The sequence below is a fragment of the Taudactylus pleione genome, unplaced genomic scaffold (assembly GCF_031769625.1).
Source record: "Taudactylus pleione unplaced genomic scaffold, aTauple2 ptg000051l, whole genome shotgun sequence".
Taxonomy (NCBI): domain Eukaryota; kingdom Metazoa; phylum Chordata; class Amphibia; order Anura; family Myobatrachidae; genus Taudactylus; species Taudactylus pleione.
The window spans coordinates 954,392-978,802 of record NW_028284453.1 but is presented as its reverse complement, the minus strand read 5'-3'; the positions used below and the strand labels follow the sequence as shown (position 1 = coordinate 978,802).

The following is a 24,411-nucleotide window of genomic DNA, read 5'->3' as shown; positions in this document are numbered from 1 at the left end:
CCAGCAATTGTCTAAATCCCACTGCACTAATGGCGGATACCGGATGCACGTCTAACACCAACATAGCAGTCAAGGCCTCAGTTATACGTTTTGCTTCAGGATGACTGCTGTCGTACTTCATCCTCCTCGCTAAAGACTGTTGGAGGGTCAATTGTTTAGTAAAAGTAGTGGTGTTCCTACTTCCTCTCTGGGATGATGAACGACTCCCAGCAGCAGCAACAGCAGCAGCGGCAGCAGGAGGCATAGCAATGCAGGATCCTCCGGAGGAATCCGGGATAGGAGAGTCAGTCATGCCAGTGACATGGCTTGCAGGACTACTTCCGATCCTGACTAAGGAGGAAATTGACGAGGAGGGAGTTGACGGTGTGGTTTGCAGGCGCTTGGATACAACAGGACAACAGGATTTAGGTGTCCCTGGACTGCTTACGGTCTTAGCCAAAGTTTCTGAACTTGACAGTAACTTATTATGAATGCGCTGCAGGTGCCGTATAAGGGAGGATGTTCCTAGGTGGTTAACGTCCCTACCCCTACTTATTCCACCTTTACATAAGGTACATATGGCAAGACAGTTGTTGTCCGGATTTGGATAGAAATATTGCCAGACCAAAGAGGTGGAATGTTTGGTCTTCTGCCCAGGCATGACCGTGATGGGTTTTTTCATCCCACGGACAACAACTGTCTCCCCCGGAGCCTGATTTAAACAAACCATATCACCATCAGAATCCTCCTCGCCAACTTCCTCCTCAGCGCCAGCTACACCAGTATCCTCATCCTGTTGTACTTCAACAGTGACATCTTCAATTTGCATATCAGCAAGTGGACTGTGGGTGCTCCTTTCAGCACTTGCAGGGGGCGTGCAAATGGTGGAAAGAGCCACCTCTTCCCGTCCAGTGCTGGGAAGGTCAGGCATCGCAACCACCACCATACTTGGACTCTCCTTGGGGATTTGTGATATCTTCTTAGAAAGCACAGTTCTTCGCTGTGCTTTTGCCAGCTTAACTCTTTTGATTTTTTTAGTGGGAGGAGGGCTTCCATCGTCATGTGAAGCTGAACCACTAGTCATGAACATACTAGGGATCGACCTTAGCCGTTCCTTGCCACTCCGTGTCGCAAATGGCATATTGGCAAGTTTACGTTTCTCTTCAGCTGATTTAAATGTTTTTTTCCAGGTCATTTTCCTGAACTTTGTCATTTGGGATTGTATGTGCCCTCTATTATGACATTGGGCATTGGCCTTGGCAGACGACGTTGATGGCATGTTATCGTCTATGTCATGACTAGTGGCAGCAGCTTCAGCACTAGGAGGAAGTGGTTCTTGATCTTTCTCTATTTTATTTTTATCGGAGAAAGTTTGGTCCTCCATTTATGTTATATCGATTTGATATATACATGCGGCTAAACACAGAAAATATTTCTTTATTTTTGCTGGAGAGTAGTGCACTTTGTGGGTTACACCAGCCTTTAAGAAATGAGCCAGCCGGCTCTTTTCTTATGGGACACAGGCGCACGCTTGGCGCTGCTCCTTTGTTGATGCACGTGCGGCTACTGCGCACACAATTCACAAACACAGAAAATAATTTTTTTTTTGGTTTGGACTGGAGTGTACTTTGGGGGTTACAGCACCCTTTAACGGTCAAGTCAGCCGGCCCTTTACTTATGACACAGGCGCACGCTTGGCACTACTTTGTTGATGCACGTGCGGCTACTGCGCACACAATTCACAAACACACAAAAAATATTATTTTTTTGGTTTGAACTGGAGTGTACTTTGGGGGTTACAGCACCCTTTAACGGTCAAGCCAGCCGGCCCTTTACTTATGACACAGGCGCACGCTTGGCACTACTTTGTTGATGCACGTGCGGCTACTGCGCACACAATTCACAAACACAGAAAATAATTTTTTTTTTGGTTTGGACTGGAGTGTACTTTGGGGGTTACAGCACCCTTTAATGGTCAAGCCAGCCGGCCCTTTACTTATGACACAGGCGCACGCTTGGCACTACTTTGTTGATGCACGTGCGGCTACTGCGCACACAATTCACAAACACACAAAAAATATTATTTTTTTGGTTTGAACTGGAGTGTACTTTGGGGGTTACAGCACCCTTTAACGGTCAAGCCAGCCGGCCCTTTACTTATGACACAGGCGCACGCTTGGCACTACTTTGTTGATGCACGTGCGGCTACTGCGCACACAATTCACAAACACAGAAAATAATTTTTTTTTTGGTTTGGACTGGAGTGTACTTTGGGGGTTACAGCACCCTTTAATGGTCAAGCCAGCCGGCCCTTTACTTATGACACAGGCGCACGCTTGGCACTACTTTGTTGATGCACGTGCGGCTACTGCGCACACAATTCACAAACACAGAAAATAATATTTTTTTTGGTTTGGACTGGAGTGTACTTTGGGGGTTACAGCACCCTTTAATGGTCAAGCCAGCCGGCCCTTTACTTATGACACAGGCGCACGCTTGGCACTACTTTGTTGATGCACGTGCGGCTACTGCGCACACAATTCACAAACACAGAAAATATATATTTTTTTGGTTTGGACTGGAGTGTACTTTGGGGGTTACAGCACCCTTTAACGGTCAAGCCAACCGGCCCTTTACTTATGACACAGGTGCACGCTTGGCACTACTTTAATGATGCACGTGCGGCTACTGCGCACACAATTCACAAACACAGAAAATAATTTTTTTTTGGTTTGGACTGGAGTGTACTTTGGGGGTTACAGCACCCTTTAACGGTCAAGCCAGCCGGCCCTTTACTTATGACACAGGCGCACGCTTGGCACTACTTTGTTGATGCACGTGCGGCTACTGCGCACACAATTCACAAACACAGAAAATAATTTTTTTTTTGGTTTGGACTGGAGTGTACTTTGGGGGTTACAGCACCCTTTAACGGTCAAGCCAGCCGGCCCTTTACTTATGACACAGGCGCACGCTTGGCACTACTTTGTTGATGCACGTGCGGCTACTGCGCACACAATTCACAAACACAGAAAATAATTTTTTTTTTGGTTTGGACTGGAGTGTACTTTGGGGGTTACAGCACCCTTTAACGGTCAAGCCAGCTGGCCCTTTACTTATGACACAGGCGCACGCTTGGCACTACTTTGTTGATGCACGTGCGGCTACTGCGCACACAATTCACAAACACACAAAAAATATTATTTTTTTGGTTTGAACTGGAGTGTACTTTGGGGGTTACAGCACCCTTTAACGGTCAAGCCAGCCGGCCCTTTACTTATGACACAGGCGCACGCTTGGCACTACTTTGTTGATGCACATGCGGCTACTGCGCACACAATTCACAAACACAGAAAATAATTTTTTTTTTGGTTTGGACTGGAGTGTACTTTGGGGGTTACAGCATCCTTTAACGGTCAAGCCAGCCGGCCCTTTACTTATGACACAGGCGCACGCTTGGCACTACTTTGTTGATGCACGTGCGGCTACTGCGCACACAATTCACAAACACAGAAAATAATTTTTTTTTTGGTTTGGACTGGAGTGTACTTTGGGGGTTACAGCACCCTTTAACGGTCAAGCCAGCCGGCCCTTTACTTATGACACAGGCGCACGCTTGGCACTACTTTGTTGATGCACGTGCGGCTACTGCGCACACAATTCACAAACACACAAAAAATATTATTTTTTTAGCACTTGGGTGGAGCACCCCTGATGGACAGAGCACCCCCTGGACAACACTACAGCACCCCTTTAGGACTGGGACACTGCTCAGGACTTTGGAGTGGACACAGCCCCTATGGAGAACTGACTGCACAACACAGTCCAGCTAGCCCCTATGGACTTTGAAGTAGTGGACACAGCCCCTATTAACAACAGCAGCACAGCACAACACAGCCAGCCCCTATGGACTTTGAAGTAGTGGACAACAGCATCACAGCGCAGCACAGCACAGCACAACACTACTCTGCACTACACTACACTACACTACACAGCCCAGCCAGCCCTAACTCCCACCTTCCCTCTTCACTGTCCACAGTCGAGTGAGAAAATGGCGCCGACGCGGGTACCTTATATAGGTTCCAAAACCTGCGAGACTCGGAAGGCGGGATGATGACGTTTTGCCTCGATTTCAGATCCGAGTCAGGCGGGAAAAGTCGAGCCTGACTCGGATCTGCCTCGGATCGGGGGGTCTCGGGGGGGTTCGGATTTCAGAAATCCGAACCCGCTCACCCCTAATATATATATATAAATATATATATATATATGAACTCGCAAAAGTGTTAACCAGAATTATATACCTTTTAAATCATTTGGATAATAACATTGCACACAAGATGTGATAAAGTAAAGTGTTTTTATATTCATCAAAACAATCCTCATAAAACAGTATTAATTAAATCAATGCTTGTTCAAATACAATATAACCTATATAAAGATGAGAGAGAAATAGGGGAGAGAGAATAAGAGAGAGAGGAGAAACGTAAAATGGCTGCTGAGAAGGCATGGTGAGAGTGTGTGTGGGGGTTGGTATGGCCCATGTCCTATTGTACAAATCGCATGGTGCCTAGACAAACTCCATTTTGAAAACTCACATAATGTTGTGACTCTTTAAATCACATATCCATTAGTGATCATAATTATAATAACTATGACACTAACACTAAAACTGGGTAGAATTATAACTATGATCACAAGACTAATAATTCACAACTTCCATTGAATCAAGCACATGGTTCAATGGGGGGAGGGGAAGCACATGTAATGCCATTGTCTAACCCGCATGCTGGCAGCCATATTGACTGCAGACTCCTTTACACATGGTAATTATTACTTATAAAAAACCTATTTGTACTATACAATCCTAAAACTATGATAGTATATAACTTCACAATATTATCATAATATGGCTAGTAATCCACAACTCTTATGGAACTACAATTACTATCTGATTTCAACCTGGAATATACACATTCCATAGACTACAATATTTCCACCAGATTCCATTATATAATATTTCAGAAAGTATAAACTACTAAACAGTGTATATAACTTATAGGCTTATTACAATATAATTGACCACTACCGAATTACGGATTCCTTCATCACCAGCTGATATCAAACAATTATATATTCTGCAGATTGCAATATTTCACTCAATTTCCATCCTAACTACACAATGTTACAGCCAGACCACAAGAATACAGCACACACTAAACCTATCTTTCTCAGACAGTGCTATTGTTCAAGCACATGGGAAGGAGGGGGGAAAGAGTATAACTATATAAAACTAATATATATATATATATATATATCACAGCCAGCCATATATATAAAACTGATGAACATTTTACCAAATCACTGCAAACTTGCTACAGACACTACTTGAACAGAAATTATTAACACAGACTTACACTAATTATCCAAGGCATAACCAAAGCATTACAGCTTGATAACCTTGCTGTTATAACCATCACCATGTTACTAACTACAGTAGACATTATTACCCAATATCATTTTGCCATTAATCCATTAATTTATTTCTATCTAGTCAAATACTTAGCACTTTTCCAGGAGTACTTAGGCCCATTTTGGTCGTCTTGTGAAAGAGTACAACCTCTCTCTTCAATGTCTCTATGCGAGTGTGTGTGTCTGCAGAGGAGTAGCGTGGAACCGTGGCGCCCGGAAAAAGTGCATGTCATAGTGCCCCCAGGACTGAACTGTGCCAGAGGGGTATGGCCAGCCTGTGGGTTGGAATACTGAGAAAACAGCAAACAGTGGCAATATCACACTGGGCATTGAGGTCCCATTGGGGGAATAGAATCTGACATTAAGGGTAGCTGCTTTGGCACTGCTTTATTTATGTATAGCACCTAGGATCTGATTTTATCTCCTTAGAATAATTGTTATTAGTCAATAGAGGAGATTGTATTATATATTCTGATAATTTAACTTAAATTGACAGAGTGAATGTGCTAGAGTGAGATTCCACAGGGTGCACAGCTTATTACTGCCCAAGCAGCTATCACTGGAGTGGGGACACCTATGGGAAGCTACCTTCTCAGCTATGCTCCTACAACGCAAATACACATTGCACCCATATTAATTTGAGTACTACTAACCATGTTCTGTCTACCACCATTATTATTATTTCAGTTCTCCTAATATTTTTTAAAAGACCTTCAAATAACACTGTGTGGTCATGCCTGGGAATATCTCATTACATTATATAGAAAAGCAGTGACCTTTTTTAAGCTCATACCTTATAATTGAAGTTTAGGATTTTACCTCAAATGTGTAACTATTAAGTCCATTGAAGCACAAGTCAATAAGAAAAGGAGAGGAGAGGGGCAAAGAGCCAATCACATGGTAGAGAGGGGAGGGAATTAAAGAGGTGAGAAGTGAATGTAATCACTCTGACAGGGAAGGGGAGGTGACAGAAGATGATCACAGAGGAGGGAGGGCTGGAGGAGAGGCAATCTGGGCAGCTTGAGGGAGTGTGAAATGTAGAAACGGATCTCAGATCCGTAAGTTATTTAGGATATAGAGCAAACAAACCGAGATAAAACTAACAGGCGGCCATCACATGTGCAGCGCCCCATGAATTCTGCAACCCTGGATGGCGCCCTCTGGCCATTTTGGCGCCTGGAGCTCATGCTCCACTGGAACCACCCTCGCTACTCCCCTGTGTGTCTGCATCTGTGAATCCCAGCCTGTGTCTCTGTAAGAGTGTCCTCAGTGTGAATGCCATCCTCTGTCTCTGTAAGAGTGTCCTCAGTGTGAATGCCATCCTGTGTCTCTGTAATGGTGCGTACACACTGGGCGATTAAAGTGGACGACTGAACGATAACGATATCGTTATCGTTCAGTCGTCCACTTTATCGTCCATGTTTAACACAAAAAAGATGAACGATGACGACGACGCGCGTTCCCGCGGGTCGTTCGTCATCCTCGTTCATCGGGCTGACATGCAGGCCAACCTGACGACCTCGTCAGGTTGCTGCATGTCAGGGAATGGGTGAGAGAGCCCGGCGCTGAACGATATCGCTAATGATATCGTTCAGCGGCTGTGCTCAATGTCATGAACGACATTGAGCACAGCCTGCCGGGGACACACTAGACGATATCGCTCAGGGAGCATATCGTCTAGTGTGTATGCACCTTAAGAGTGTCCTCAGTGTGAATGCCATCCTGTGTCTCTGTAAGAGTGTCCTCAGTGTGAATGCCATCCTGTGTCTCTGTAAGAGTGTCCTCAGTGTGAATGCCATCCTGTGTCTCTGTAAGAGTGTCCTCAGTGTGAATGCCATCCTGTGTCTCTGTAAGAGTGTCCTCAGTGTGAATGCCATCATGTGTCTCTGTAAGAGTGTCCTCAGTGTGAATGCCATCCTGTGTCTCTGTAAGAGTGTCCTTAGTGTGAACGCCATCCTGTGTGTCTGCAAGAGTGTGTCTTGAGAATCTGCTATTTTTCCCATCCAATCACCTGTGAGGAGGCTTCAAGAGGAAAAGGTCTCTTGTCGGGGGTTTGCTGTGAAGTGTGAACACCTGATTGTGCTACAACAAGAACTAGGCCTTTTGTGTTAAGGCTGGCTATAGGGAAATAAATGCTAATTAGATTGAATTTTGAATTGACCATGTCTATTCATATGCTGGTGTGGACTGGAATAACCAGTTCTCTGGGCTCTGGGATAAGCAACTAATATTATATATTGATTTTAATATACACACTGTAACATAGGGCCACACCTCATAAAAAAATCCTCCACAGGGGGGCGTTGTTGTGCCCCGCAGCCAGGGGCAGACCCGGGGAAAGGGGGGTGCAATCAGAGATGGCTTTCACCCCTCCAATAAGGTGCAGGCAGTCACCCTGTACTCACTGCAGCCCCTGCTGCCACTAACAGGACTAAGAAGGGGATGGCCGGGCCCTCTCCAAAAGCCTGGATAATCAGTTCCCACTCCCTCCCCCTTCTCAGCGTCCCTGACAGTGCATACAGTATAAGTTACATTACATGGTTAGAGAGGGCAGATAATAAGTACCCCAGTCACAGGTAGCATGTGAAATGCAAAAAGAACATGATGCAAATAAGAAATTTTAAAATGATAAACATATGCATCATTCCCGTTTCTAACTTGCTATGTATAGGGGTAAACATACTTTATTTTGTTTTTCAAATGTATTTTTAGCACAGTGTAATCTGACTTTCAAATCACAGTCACAGCACATTAAACATTGCATAAGTGGGTGTGTTTTAGAGGCATTTTACCAATCATATGCAGCCTGCAGCTATCGTCATCCTCTGTTCACAACTTGCACCAGGGTCCAGGTACATGCCAGTAAGGATGGCACCTTTAGTGATTACCATCGATGGCACACAAACTGTCTATAGTGAACCATCTATGGTTTGCACCCTCACGATGGCCACCGCTGTTGGGGGATGCCAGGCTGCGGGACAATCAAAAAACAGTGGGCAGGGCTAAGCTGCCTCCTGTAAAGAGAAGAAAAACATTGGCTCCCCGTCATCCATTGAACCATTGGTTCTCTGCCATCGATGGCAAACCTATAAAATTGGCCAGCCACCATCGATGTTTTGAAATCATCAATGGTCAAAATCATTGATGGACGATTACCATCCCTACATGCAAGTCAGGCCACTCAAAGCAGATCAGAAATAGCAGTATTTTTTCAATGGTCAACTTACGTGTAAAATAAAACATACATGAAAATATTGCAAGTTGAGGGCAAAAAAAAAGACGCAACTTGCATTTATATTCACCTAGGAATAAGGCCCTGAATTCCTATTTTTCTCTATGGTGAATGCAATTCTCTATAGCTAATTTTATTGTTTGATACTTGTACATTAACATTTATGCAAGCAGTGTATTTTCATGTACAGCTTACAGGCAACTTTTCTGAAACAAAGTTTATCTGGAGATTAATGTCAAAATTGGCAACATATATTCTCTGATTAACAAACTTTTTTTTTATTTCAGGACATCTAATGACAAAAATTCAAAGACAGGAATTCCATCCGGAAATGGTAAGTTACTTCACATATTCCGATATTTGGTGTATAGCATGTAATGTCCTCACACACCCGGCAATATTGCAGCCGCTGGCTGTGGATTGAAAAGGATCATTTGGAAACAATGAAGATGATTATCGGGAATGGTGGGAAATGTGGTCAGAGAATGACTGCTGTGATTATCTTCTGACTTATGACCAGCCCCTAATGGTGCCATAAGTGATCTGAGTGATTGGCCTAAGGGTCCAAACAAGTAGAACTAACGTGATATCGCCATCCATGTGTATGAGCAGATTGCAAAGTAACATGGTAGAATCAGCCATGTGTGGCCACTTTTTAATTGCAACCTGAGAATGGTTTACAAACACTGGTGATCTTTCGCAATTGTTAGCAATATTGGCATAAATTACTCTCCTATACAGAAAAAGCCCTTATTCCACATATTTTCAGAGCAATAGACATGTCGATATGAGCATGCCTGCGCATCAGCAGCAAGGACGCTGAAAAGGTGGAATGGAAGGTACCTCCGTTCTACCGGGGCATGCAGTCTAGGAAGCTGGTGTTTGTAGTGCAAACCTCACACAACGTAAAGCCTTGTGCAGCCATTTGCATGGTTCATTCCCACCGCCTGCAGAACCTCATACAAACTGAAGGCGGGGCAGAGATTTCAACTGGGGGGGAGGGGGGGTATGGAGTAGACCTTGCCTCTGGGCACCAACAGTGAACTCCCACCATGAATCGCAATATGCATACAACACTGTATACAGGCCAATATGTACATCTTTTCTATGCCTGCAGACTTGAAGCAATATATGTCTAATGTACTTTCAGTTCTACATCAGCATTTGTATAAGCATTAACTTGGTATTTGTTTGCAGTGCCTTTACCTGTAATAATGGGCCTGATTCAGGGATGCACACACATACTGTTGCGGCTCCGATCCCAGGCCGTGGTTCTGCAAAAACATGCTGTCGCAGCGGCAAGGGTTTGCAGTGAGTCGCTCACTGGCTGTGGTGGATTTAATGGTCAGGCTGCCCCTAGGCACAACGTTATTGGCTGCCCCCACCTCACCATTGGTGCTGCTATTGCTATAAAGGAAAGGACCAGCTGCTGTTCTAATGAAGGAGGGTGGGGGGTGGAGCATAGCTGCAGAGCTGCCCAGTAGCAGTGACAGGCGGCTCTGCATGAACACAGCCATTTCTGGTTCCACCCCCTTCATGACAACCAGGCAGCTGAAGCCTCCAGGACCCAGCATGTTACCCATACTCTACACACACACACACACAATTTGCCAGCTGCTCTGATGCAGACAGGGCCACCAACAAAAATCATGAAGCATAGTGCACCCATGTTTTTGGGGTTCTCCTATCCCCGGGTCCCCAGCAGGTAAAGACCAGTTGCTTGAGGGTCTTCTTTAACTATTTGTGGTTCCTTTGCAATGGGGAAGGGCTGAAGAAATTGTTCCACCTTGGGCAGATGGTGTTTCAGTCAGTATTCACTATTCACGTAGGAGATCACATGGTCCTGTGTAGGAATATAACCAATGTAATCATCATATAGCAGAGGTTCAACAAAATAATACATACTGTAGTAACAGAAGTTTTGGTGCTGGGCAAAATGTGAACTTCCCTGATCAAACAATTTTATATTATTAAAATGTATTTGCTCATTTCAGTAATGTTTCTTTAGAATAGGTGCATTAAAGAAGATTACTGTCCTGACCCTTTTTCTTCAAATCCTGCCAGTTCTGGATAATCTCCAGCCACTTCCTCCCAGTTCTCTTCAGCCTCAACCCTTTTACATCTCTCTGGGTTTTTCCCCCATTGTGTCTATTCAGCCCCCCTTTGTCTCTCCAGCCTCATTCTATGTGTCTCTGTAGCTCCAGCCCCCCTGTGTCTCTCTAGAATCAAAACCCCAAGTATTTTTCCAGCCGCAATGTCTCTCTAGCATTATTCCCCTGTGTTTCTGCAACTCCAGCCCCCTTGTGTTTATCCAGGTTTTGCCCCAATATCTCTTCAGCTCCAGTCCCTTGCGACTCTACAGCACTCTTGTGTCTCTCCAGCCCCCTCCTGATTACCCAGCCCCTTGTGATTCTCATGCCCCCTTCTGTCTCTCTAGTCCCCTTGTTTTCCCAGCTCCAATATGCTTCTGTCTCTCCAGCTTCCTTGTGTCTCTCCAGCCCCAGACCCACAGTGTCTCTTCAGCCCCCAATGTCTCTCCAGCTTCAACCCTCACATCCAACGGCTCCAGTCCCAGTCACTTACCTTCTTATGTGACTTCTCTGACTGCTGCTTATCTTTGGGCTGTAGCTCCTCTACCTCTCAAAGCAGCGGTGTGACACAGAGTGACATCATGATGTCACATGTGCTGCAACAAACAAAAATATTTACCGGCAGCACCTTTCACTGTAGTGGTGCAGGCAGCAGCTAAAGATAGATTTATCTGAAGGGTGGGTGGCAGCTGGCCATGCTTCCCCCAGCAGTTGGCTTCCCTGGGCATGTGCCTCATGCCTAGTGGGAAATCCACCACTGCCCATTGGTGGCATCTCTAATCTGCTGCTTGCATACAAAGATGCACCATCAGTTACACCATCAATCCTCTCAGCAACCCTACGACTGCTAAGAATGACTATCAGACCTAAGACGCCGGGACTAGTGCAGCTGCATAAACAGACGTAATCGGTGCCTGCTACACACCCAAAGCACCCCACGTTTCAATAGCCACCCCCGTACCCTCCAACAAATTGTCATTACATGTCAAATACTCGGTGTTTGGATTCTCGCTCAGTCTGTAATTTATCTTGGCGCATTATATTCAAAATATATAACTGCTGTAACTAATAGGCTGAAATAACTACTGTACAAAAATTCCAAACAGAATGGGAAGCAGCCACTGAGCTCCACTTCTGAAAAACAGAACCACGTGGAGTTGTGTAACCTTGTCTCTAGTGATATTGGCTTGAGGTGTTTCTGTTCCTGATTTTAGTTCTGGTTTCATTCTTTCTCTATCTATTAAAGTATTTCCTATATCTAATAAATTACTAAAGCAAAGCGCAAAAGTCATGTACAGAGCTTTAGTGATGTACACATCCACACACCAGTCACGACACACGCCTCACTTGGACATACACACCTTATTCACCAGGCCAGCACAGACCTTTCTGATCTGCCATAGTGGAAAACCATAAGTGAGTAGGTGAAGCATCTTTTGACTGAAGTGTGTAATATTAATGTATTGGGTGTCATTTTCATAGTTAATATAAATGTATTTTTAATGGCTATATAAGTGCTTGGAATTAGAATTTTTTTCTAGTGTTCCCTGTAGACATTGAGGTTTTACTTGCATCTAGTTGCAATAAAAAATGTTTAGAAATTTATTTAATTTTTTGCATTTATAGGGGTCGATTCAATTAGCCAGGAAAGGGTGCGAGTTTGCCGTTGCAATGGCGTTAAAACACTGGCAACGGACCAGCATCTCGCACCCTTCGCGGCCCGCTCTGAGCCCAAATTCGCAGAATTTTACTTGCAGCTCTATGGGGCTGCGAACAAAATTCCGCGCATTCGGGCTGCCGTAAAGTATGCCCTCTGCCGCGATGACTCGCACCGGCGAGATCATCGCGGCTAATTGGATCGACCCCATAATGTGTAAATGCTCTGGTGAGCTCTTAAGCCATTAATAGTAATAATATATTATTATTATTATATTATCCCCAATAAAGTACAGTGTTTATCCTTATGCCTAACAATTAAAGGCAGATACAGTTTGACTGTGTTCAGTAGTAAACAGCAAAAATCGCATTACCCTGTTTGTGCACATTATAATTAAATACAGTATCCCACATACAAGAGAGGATGTCTTGACAATTATTAACAAATCCAATTAAAACATCATTTAATACAAATATTGCCATCTTTATTTAACTCTTTTATGAGTTAAATGGGATATTTTTTCTGGATAATTATAAGTGGAAATTAAAGTTTTGTGACTTGATATAACATAACGGTATCACTATTGCATTAAGTACTATCTGCCAATACTCAGCCAATCAGAAGTGGCTATTTAGTGGGGCTGATTGTCATCACTACCGCATAGTGTTGCACTATCCCTCCTGTATATACAAGAATTATGCGTCCACAAAGTTGTTTCAAGGGAAGTATTCACATCTAATTCAGTCAAACTTATTTATTTGCTTGCTGAGTTATGTAAAAATTCATAGACAGATGTATGTATACTGTATTTTTTTATTTTGTACACATGTGCATTACAAAACTGCATATGTAACGCAACAACAAACATACATCTTGCTCTAACGTAGACTTATTTTTGTAGCAGAGATGCATGCAGAAAGTTTTTGAGATTAAATTGCAACTTCTGTTATGTTTTCATATTAGAAAACATGCTGGTTCATAGCTACCTACATCTTCACTGGCAGTCCTATCATTATTAAAACTTGTCCCTAGAAATTTTCCAATGTTTACAAAGTGTACAGCGCATTTCTTCTTATTCTCATTAGTGGTTCAAATTTGTAGTATCTTTTCTTACTTTCTGGGATTTGTAATTTAATATTATAAAAGATAAAAAAATATAATGATAAGTAAACATTTAGTAAGTGTAGGGTTTGCCTCTATAGTAAAACGCGTGGCCTCCTTACATCATGACCTGCTTAGCAGTTTGATGATTTTATTTTTGTTTTTTATGAGGGACTTCAACTGTAATTCACCAACAAACAACCACAGACTAACTTATCCATTACTGATTATTGTCTCTGTTATGTTTAGAGACTGTCACAATTATAATGATTTTATTAATAATATACTTTTCTGTATGTCCATTTATTGTAGGTCAGCTGAGCATATCAACCACGGTTAGTAGACCTATTTTTATTATTATTATTATTATTATTATTATTATTATTATTATTATTATTATTATTATTATTATTCCAGTTACCAGTGATGCACAAATTCATTGCTAGATAATAATGTAGTTTGTTAAAACAGAAAAGTATGTAAGTTATGAGTCCTTTACTTCTTCTGATATTCCCTGATGATCTCTTTGAAGTATACAATAGTACAGCTTTTATTTATACTATCTATATGTACTGGGACACACAGGCACTGTTAGCAGGTCATATTCTGGGGAATGTAGAAGAATTATACACAGATCATACTGTAACTTCAGATATGTAAAAAGCTTTTCCAGCAAGTTCACAAATAGCTTTGTCTGACTTCCCCATCTAGAGTCACTGCCAGAGACACACAACCAGCTTCTACATTACGCAATGTAAGGAGGGTCTGTGCAAAATACCAAGCCAGGAAGATGGTTGCTGAGCTTTATAAATGTGCAATGCCGATGCTCAGAGGATAAAGTTGTTATACTAAGCCATAGGCAAACGTGGGTGGGGGGGGTTTCAGTTGCCTGGAAACCCCACCTGCCCAGCCCACACCATGACCAGAATAAAAATACTATATAACACAATGTTACTAGTGCTGCATGTTCTTCTCTGTATCACAAATTAAATAATCAGCACCACCTGTGGATCTTTTGACATGTGTCAGCCAGTAGTAAATAACTTGTGCACTAACTAGGAGATCTAGAAAACATGCACTGTTAGAGGTAAACTCCGATAGACCATAAATAGGGTTACTTATTAATACCATATAATGATACACTATCCAGTGCATAACAAGACCAATATGTACATATATGCCCAGGGCAGAGCTAGGTTCTTCTGCTGCTCCCCAAGACTCACGTACTTGCTCCAATACTCAGCTCAGGAAGGATGGACCTTCTGCCGCATCTAATGGCTTACTGTGATCGCTGGTCCTGTATATGCAGGAATTATGACACACAATACACTTTGAATAATGCATATTAAAGCTGGATAAGTGCTAATTATGCCCTCTTCATGGCCACACTCGCCCTAAAATCAAGCATTTGGGAACCCCCCTTCTAGAAATCGTGCGTTTGCCACTGCTAAGCAGTAGCAGCTCTTACCTGTAACTCCCAGGGGGTCTGCTGTTCTGCTCTCTGCCAATATGAAATGTGCAGTCGGCTTGTATACACAAACCAGGCTCCTAGGGACTGCATCCCTTAGAAGTCAGATAGGGCTGCCATTATAGCAGGGGAATGGCTACCCATTGGTGGTCAGGATGACGGCGGTCAGAATCCCAGCGCTGGAATTCCGACAGCTGTCAGAATACTGGCTCCTGATTCCCGACTGCTGACATCCCGTCAGTAAGTATAAAGGTTAGGTTTAGGGGTTAGGCACTAAGGGAATTGTTAGGCTGTGGCCGGGAGGGTTAGGGTTAGGCTGCGGGAGGGGAGAGTTAGGGTTAAGCTGTAGGAAAGGATGGTTAGGGTAAGAAATGTGCGCTGACCCCCGTGTTTTGGATCCGGATTCATCTTCGTGTTTTGGTTTTGGATCTGTATTTTAAAAAAATAAAAAAAGCTAAAATGACATCATTTTGACCTGTTTACATACAATCCAAAACCCGAGTTTGGTTTTAAAATCTGAGCTCCGATCCACAGGAAGATCTTATCAGGGTCTTGGTTCGGCTCTGTATCCCAAAGTGATTCCAACCTCTAACTCTGTTCGACTTGGAACCCCTAAATTCGGTTGCTGTTGGTTCTCTGAAAACTGAACATCTCTAGTCGGGGTTAGGAGGAGGGTTAGGTGGATTCTGTCAGTATTCTGACCGCTGGCATCCTGACCACGCGATCCCATACACAACCCATATTATGAACGGTTACACATTCTGTTGAGAAGACAAGAGTTCAATAAAATCATTGCAGGCGGTATCACCTCTAGCATGTTGTATGAAATCAATGAAACACAATGAAGAGTCAATAATTTTTAATATACAACTGATGTATGGTGAGAAGCAAAGCTAAATGTATGGAAGGACGTTCTGTGACTAGTACAACTTGGGAAATGACGGCCTGGAAGAGTCAGACTTTAGTAACCAGTATTTAAATTTCATTTCAGGAACCGCATGAGATAGAATACGCTGCTATTGATTTACATAACAACATTCCAAGAAAACAACAGGTTAAGCATGTTCTCTCCCTTATTATAATAAATGTAATGATACTGAATGAACCTGTTGTGGTATAATAGTATAGAATGTCATATAGGCAGTATCATTGATAGACACAAGTTGGTAAATTAAGATTCTCTTTCAAGCAAACTGTTCATAGGTGTAGACCCCCATGTGTTAGATGTGCAAAATAAACCTATAACACCTTTCCTATCTGTAACAGTGTCTATATGCCCCCAGATCTCCTCCTGCTCTTTTCTGTGTGGGCCAGCCACATTCAGGCTATTGTGATCCTCAGTGCTGCGTAATCAGCTTTGAACGGAGTAAACCAGAGTTTCCCAAACTCTGCTCTGCCATTACAGTCCAGCTTTTAAGGATATCCATGCTTAAGCACAGGTGACTCAGGAAGAGATTTATCTAGCTTTGGAGAGTGCTAAAGTGTACGGGGATAAAGTACCAACCAATCCACTCCTAACTGTCATTTTTCAAACTTAGGGGTAGATTTACTAAGACTTGCAGAGAGATAAAGTACCAACAAATCAGCTCCTGTCATTTTTCAAACACATCCTGTAATGTGACAGGAGCTGATTGGTTGGTACTTTATCTCCAAGACTTAGTACATCTCCCCCACAGCCTGTAAAGTGACAGTTATGAGCTGATTGGTTGGTTCTTTACCTCCGTCCACTTTATCTCTCACCAAGGCTTAGTACATAGATCCCTTAATTAGAACCTCAGTCGATTTGATTTAACCATCTGGGCTCAAGCATGAATATCCTTATATCCTGGACCGTAATGGCAGAGTTTGGAAACCTCTTGTGTAGACTGCAAAGTAATTTGTCCTATTCGGTTGTAACTGGACGAAGATGGGTTTTGGTTTAGCAAAAGGGGGACAGAGGGCTGACTATGGCTGAGCCATTAAAGATAACAAGAGCTGCAGGAAAGTAATGCCTATTATATACTTTCTTTTGTAAATATAACACATAAAAAGTCCACAAAGTAAATTTATATTCAAATTCCATGCAATATGAATAAGTTTTTATTTTATAGTTATGGTTATAACTATTGATAAAGAGGAGTTATTCTTTCATGCTGTTTTCTACCTATCTACTTGTGAGCTGAAGATTTCAACAGACTTGTATCAAGTAAGTTTGTAATCTGGTAAATTGTACTCTAGCATTCTCCTCCTGTACCTATTCACTACAATAGGCTGGTATGCTGATACTACTCTTAGTTAAACTGGGGGTTTAGAATTTGTTTTTTCAGCCTTGATTCTGTAGAAAACCAAAACAAAATGACCTGAATGAAATTAATGTAATCTAATACTGTTCTGGGAGCTTTGTTTATTTTATACGTTACTCGCTTTCACATATCCCTAATCAATGGTACGGAAGTAGACATAAGTTAAGAAATGCAACACATGTACAATGAAATAGCAAGGGTGGACCTGATTTAGAGGTTGGCGCTATTGCATCCGAGACAGTGACTTTCTATGGAGTCGCAGCAGTATTAAGGGCATATGTATCAAGCTTGAAGTGAGATAAAATTGTGAGATATATATCACCAACCAATCAGCTTCTAAATTACATTTTGAAGGCTGTGTTTAAGAAATGATAGTTTGGAGCTGATTGGTTGGTGATATATATTTCACAATTTTATCTCACATCAAGTTTTGATACATATGCCCCTAAATATGCAAATGCTAATTTCCAATATCCACAAGGTGAAAGGTACTGTAGCTGACTATAGGAAAGATAAAGTAGCAAACAGGTAAGAATCAAATGAAAAGAATTCCAAATAAATTAACAAAAGATGTGAATTAATAGATGGATAATGCTAACAACCATATAATACATATACATTATCACTCAAGCAATCATATTAAAATATAATGTAATTACAGTTATAAATATTATAAAAACTTGCCTTCACACTGATCATTATTGACTTCCCCAGAACACATTTTTTTAAATATAAAACTTTGTCAAACAAAATGACAATTAAACCAAACATTTCCAAAATACACAAATATATCCTCTAATTTTCATATGTCACCCCAACCAGTGGTGGATTTCTCATTAGGCACATGAGGCACGTCCCTAAGGGTGTCACTAGCTGGGGGCGCAGCAGACCCCATGCATCAAAGCTTTCCCAAGTGCCCTTATTCAGTCGTGGCTATTAGGACACAGAAGCCACAGCTGCAACAGGAACCACATCACCCATGATGCAATGGGAGAGTCTCAGGAGCATGCATAGGCACAGTCCGGAGCACAGAAGACATTCTTAGCCCGCAAAAGGAGAAAAAGAACAGGCAACCGGTGGGGGTGAGTCTCGCCGGAAGCCCTGGGGGTGTGGCCAATAACATTGTGCCTAGGGGTGTTTTGACCACTAAATCCGCCCCTGACCCTGACCTTAGACATACAGTAGTTTGCTATAGTTTGCTAACATTGTAAGTACAGTTATGCTGATCTCTATGGATATATAATACAATACAGTCGTGCTTTGTATTCTGTGCCTAAATTTTCTTTTTTATGTCTTCATTTAGCAACCACCTGGATCATTGTATGAAAATGGGAGCCCAGAGGTGCAGCCTCCACCTGAGAACATTGTTTATTCTGAAATAAGATTACAGTGACTGCTGCTTTCTGAGCAGGAAATAATGTACAACTAGTTTGCCTCCCATCTTCACAATTCTACAGTACATCAGCATCCAGGGGTCACTTATCTACTTACATCTTTGTCAAGAGCACAACAAAGCTATCTGGTACTGACAGGAAGTAAGATCGGTCTGTGCTAGCAGGACAATGAGTCAGTATGACTAGCTGTGTTACCCAACCATTTCCTCAATGTGATGTGATCGCTGTGATGATGGGAAGACTGGTAACATATAACTTACAGTTCAAACTAATCTCAGGTTGTCACTATCTGATGCAGAAAACAGTATGAACGTTTGCCAAATAATGTACATTTGAAATTAGTGCCTCCTAAAATTAGTGCTTCCTATTGTGTTTTTTCTGAAGGTGTAATGTGTCCATGGATTTAACTAGTTTTATTACTTAAGTTTCTATGTATTTATTTTTACTCTAGTACACATGATAGAGATAGATAGTCCATGACATTTATACCAACAGTGCTTAATCCTATGTACTTTCATATTGACAATATACAGTATTATTTGCATACTCGCTACTGAATCTTGGGTGCTGCTCGTAGCTGCCCGGAAGAGCATTCAAATCTCCCAGAAGCTGCAGTGTGCACCACCACGTCCGCCTGGTGCCTCCCTCTTGCTGAGTAAAGTGGGTGGTCCGGGCTACAGCAACATGATTCGCACTGACTTGTGTCACCGTAGTCAAACCGCCCGGTAATTACAGTATTGTAAAGCGGGAAGTGGGGCAACAATGAGGTGATAGTGTCATCACGCCCTCCTCACCACTCTCTTTTTGCCATTCCATCTGCAGTGCCAACCCGGAGTGGCAACCGGAAAGTAACCAACTATGATTACATGTAATGGACAATAGTGGCGAGGTTGGTCTTTTTTAAGCAACATTTGCTTGGTGGAAAAAAAAAAAAAGAAGTGTTTTAAAAGCAGAAGTGAATGTAGTTAGAAGGTAAATTGATAGCTGGAAATTAATTTGTTTACTACTACAGTTGGTCAATATTATATGGGACATGTTCCTATAAAGAAAGGAAAACCTACAAGTAGGCTTCATTTGACTTACTGTTCTTTCGCAATCATTACATGGCTAAACTGGAGAAAGAAGAAGAGGGTATTTTCATACTGGTCTGATATTAAACCTATGACCATCCCTTTGCAATTCTTAATGGTTTCAACAAATAAAGATTCTTTCGGCAAGAAAAGGGAACTCACATAATGAGGCATTCTACTTCACACAATGCTTCAAAAGTAGGTATTGTTATTCTATAAAACTTCCCTATGAGCCATTTTTTCTACTTCAGGGTCCATAGGGTATCCACAGGATACCTTGGGGTATAGGTGTGACGTCAGTCATCGGGCACCATAGAGTTAAGCTTTCAGCCTCCCAGGATGCACTAGGGTCCCCCTCCTATACCCTGCCCCCGAGCCAAGGCATCTCAGTTTAGTTTGGTGCCCGGCCGGAGTCGGGTGCACCTGTTGGAGAAGAGCCCCTGAAGTTTTCTACATGCAGCTGTGGCTGCACATCTGGAAGTACAGCATGGACTGTCAGTACTGACGTCCATGCTGTCTTCCCTACACCCCCGCCGGTACCAGAACGCCGGTACCGATCCGGGGATGCTGGTGAGCATCTGGGGTCACAGCTAGCGGTGACCCTGGATGTTCCGGACCATGGCCGGAATCAAGGGGGACAGCAAGGTAAGCAGCGGGGTCCCGCAGTGGGTCCCCGCTGTTACATGGTCCAGAGTCCCCAGGCAGGGGGCTCCCTGGGGACTGGCTGCAGAGTGGAGCCAGGTATAAAACCTGCGCTTCCACTACCCCCCTGGGACAGCGGACCGCAGCAGAGCGGTAGCGCTGCGGCGTCCTGGGGGTTAAATGCATGCCAGGGGAGCGCGCCTTCCCTGTCTCACAGCCGGCGCCTCCCCCTCTGCACACAGCCCTCTCTGCAACACGCCGACTGGCCCTGTGGCAGCGCTCCTCCCCCAGGCCAGCCTCCTCTCTGCTCCTCGGCGGCCATCTTCTAGAATGCATGGTGAACGCTGCTGGAAGTCTGGACGGAGGCATCGTGGTCTGGGTCCCCCCGCATACCTCTCCTCCGCTGTGGTCAGGTCTGTGTATGCAGCGCTACCAGACTCTGTGTCTGTGTAGTTGATTTATCAGCGCTGGTTAGTGCAGGAATTGAGTTTCTTTGCATTGTGACTGTGCTAGCGCTGCTGCCTGTACTTTTCTTTTCTGACTGTCAGCCTTATTACTGTCCCTGTTCTTTCTGCTAAAGCCCTTGCGGTGCGGTGCTGCAGGGTGGTCTCTCGCCTTTTTAAAACAATTGGTGAGAGGGGTCACATACTTTCTACCATCATGTCTGAAAGTGACTTTCCTCTCCGGCTACAGTGTACTACGTGTAAAGTACCTTTAGCGGAGGGGGAGGGTAACACGGAGGACCTCTGCCGGCAGTGTTTGTCAATGGCGCATCCTATTACGGTTACAGCACCGGTACAGGAGCCGCCCTGGGCTTGTTTCGCTCAGGCGCTTACATCCTTAGTGGGCCAGTTAGCTCCGCAGCCCGCGTTTACGCAGATGGGTTTGTCCCAGCAATCAGTGGTGTCGTCACCCATGCAGGGTTTCCCAAGACAATTGGTGGTACCCCGCAGTCTCCCTATTTCCCCTCTCCCGGTTTCTCAGGAGCCGGCGTGGGTTAACTCCCTGACGAGTTCTGTACAGCACTTGTCGGATGTGTTGCAGGGGGAGGCTGTGATGCGGCCACATAAACAGCCGGTGGCGTCTCTGTCGGCTCCTTATGAGGATGACGAAGGGACGTCTGATGATGGGGAGATTCTGGATCCTTACGATCAGGAACCTCTCCATGCTAAGGACGCAGACGCTAGGTCCAAGGTGTATATTCCTGGACTTATTCGGGCAGTCCACACAGCCTTGGTGATTGAGGACGAAGTTCCCCCAGCGGCTAAATCCAAGTATGCCTTTTTTAAGGATGTGAAGGGCTTTCGGGTCAGTTGGTGGACCATTTAGAGGAGGCGTGGAAACAGCCTGGCAAGCGATACCAGCCGCAGAGGCGCCTGGCGGTGGCTTATCCGTTCGCGGATAATTATTTTGCTAAGTGGGAATCCCCTCCACAGGTGGATTCTCATGTGACATGTCTTGTCCGTAGTGCCACATTACCAATGCCATCCATGTCCTCCATTAAGGATGCTACGGACCGCAAGGTGGAGATCTGCCTGAAGTCCGCTTATTCCCTTGCGGGGGGGGGGGTAGCGCGGCCGGCTATGGCCATTTGCTGGGTTGCCAGAGCTATGGAGCGCTGGGCGGATTCGTTGGAGGCGTCCTTCGATTCCGACTGTCCGGCTGAACAGGCGGAGTTGATTGGTAATCTCCGTGATTCAGCCACTTATATCAACGAGGCGGCCTTAGACATTAGTACCCTGGTGTCTCGAATTTCTTCAGCAGCGGTGGCTGCTCGTCGCACCTTGTGGTTGCGATCCTGGAAGGCGGACGCTGATTCCAAAAAGGGTTTGGAGGCGTTGCCCTTTAACGGACAAGTTCTCTTCGGTCCAGATCTGGACAAGATTGTAGCCACGCTTGCGGCAGCCAAATCGGCATGTCTCCCGTCGGCCGCTGTTCCTTCTGGTTCAGGACCATCATCCTTTCGGTCTTATAGGGCCCAGGGCAGGCCCAAACCACAGTCTTTTTCCCGACAGAAATCGGCCAACCCCCGGAAACAGGCATGGAGTACCAGACATCCGGCCCCTAAGCCAGATGACAAGCCTGCGGCCTGACAGTCCGGGCCTCCCTTTGGGGGATCCCAAAGTGGGAGGCCGCCTGCTGCAGTTCGCCCGGTGTTGGTCGGTCACCACGACAGACACTTGGGTTCTCGAGGTGGTCTCCCACGGGTACAGACCCCCGGCTCGATTTTTCACCACGGGTCTACCATCAGACCGGAACAAGGCCACGGAGCTGCGGAAAGTCTTGCACACTATGCTCCAGGCTGGAGTTATAGTGCCTGTTCCATTCTCCCAGTGGGGCCAGGGTTTCTATTCCAATCTCTTTTTGGTGCAGAAACCCAATGGGTCGTATCGTCCGATTCTCAACCTCAAAGCTCTCAACAAGTCTTTGGGGACTACATGGTGTCATTGGACATACAGGACGCTTACCTGCATGTCCCTATTCTTTTGCGCCATCAACAGTTTCTCAGGTTTGCAATCCGCAGCGACCACTTTCAGTTTCAGGCGTTGCCTGTTGGCCTGGCGTTAGCACCGCGTGTGTTCACCAAGGTGATGGCGGTCATGGCGGCTTCTCTGCGGCAGCAGGGAGTCCGCATGTTGCCGTACTTGGATGACCTTTTATTAGTGGCAGGATCTCCGGAGCTCCTTCTGCGCCACTTGGACCTGACCATTGCGCTACTGCAACAGCACGGCTTGTTAATAAACTGGCAGAAGTCCACTCTAATCCCGTCTCGGCGGATTCTGCACCTCAGAGCCTTATTGGACTCGGGACAGCAAAGGATCTTTGTGACGGGGGAAAAGATCTCTGCTTTACAGTCGAGGGTGCGCAGTTGTCTGCACAGCCGCCGGGTGTCTCTACACTCGGCGATGAGGTTACTGGGCTCCATGGTGTCGGTGTTCGACATGGTGGAATATGCCCAGTTTCACTCCAGACCTCTGCAGCACCTGATCCTGTCCAAGTGGAACGGGCTGCCTCAGTTTCTAAAATCCCAGACGATAGTGCTCACCCCGGAGGTTCGCCTGTCCCTTGCCTGGTGGTTGCAGATGACCCATCTCAACAAGGGACGTCCGTTCAGGGTACAAAATTGGGTCCTGTTGACAACGGACGCCAGTCTTCGGGGCTGGGGAGCAGTTTCGGGTCCACACTTGTTCCAGGGCAGGTGGACTCCGACAGAAGCGGAGCTTCCAATAAATATCTTGGAACTCCGTGCGGTCTTCAATGCCCTCCAGCAGGCACATCAGGTTCTCCAGGGTCGCCCAGTGCAGGTCCAGTCGGACAACGCTACCACCGTGGCCTACATAAACTGGCAAGGAGGAACCCGAAGTCGGGCGGCTCTCATAGAGGTGTCTCGGATCCTGGTATGGGCGGAGTGCAATCTTCCGGCCATATCAGCTGTCTTCATCCCGGGAGTGCTAAATTGGGAGGCGGACTTTCTCAGTCGCCAGGACATTCATCCGGGGGAATGGTCCCTGCACCCGGATGTTTTTCAACTGCTGGTGGACAAGTGGGGTCTTCCAGAGATCGACCTCATGGCGTCCCGGCACAACAACAAGTTGCCGGTGTACGGGTCTCGCACAAGAGACGAAAAGGCATCTCTGGTGGATGCTCTGTCCGTCCGGTGGACGTTCCGGTTCACTTACCTGTTTCCTCCGGTTTCCCTTCTTCCACGGGTAATCCGGAAATTCAAACAGGAAGGAGGGACGCTCCTGTTGATAGCTCCCGCGTGGCCCAGACGGCACTGGTTCTCAGACCTTCAGGGTCTGTCCGAGGACAGTCCTCTGCGGTTGCCGCTACGACCGGACCTTCTGTCGCAGGGTCCTTGTCTTCACCCGGACCTGACTCGGCTGTCTTTGATGGTGTGGCTGTTGAGACAGCCATGTTGAGGTCCAGGGGGTTTTCCAGCTCTGTAGTGCGTACCATGTTACGAGCTCAGAAACCGTCTTCCGCGAGGATATATCATCGCGTGTGGCATACGTTCTTCCAGTGG

The 24,411-nt window shown here is 45.0% G+C and overlaps 1 protein-coding gene across 1 annotated transcript in view; it reads left to right on the top strand.

The window, feature by feature from the left end:
* The window catches only part of LOC148535430 (cell adhesion molecule CEACAM7-like), a 44,107-nt gene extending 24,995 nt beyond the window's left edge, over positions 1-19,112 (top strand). Inside the window, exons 4-7 of the mRNA XM_088462620.1 lie at positions 8,968-9,014; positions 13,841-13,863; positions 15,988-16,050; positions 18,582-19,112. Coding sequence (XP_088318746.1) covers positions 8,968-9,014; positions 13,841-13,863; positions 15,988-16,050; positions 18,582-18,671 — 223 coding nt within the window. The 3' untranslated portion in view covers positions 18,672-19,112. The remainder of the gene's footprint in view (positions 1-8,967; positions 9,015-13,840; positions 13,864-15,987; positions 16,051-18,581) is intronic.
* Positions 19,113-24,411: the final 5,299 nt, after the last annotated feature.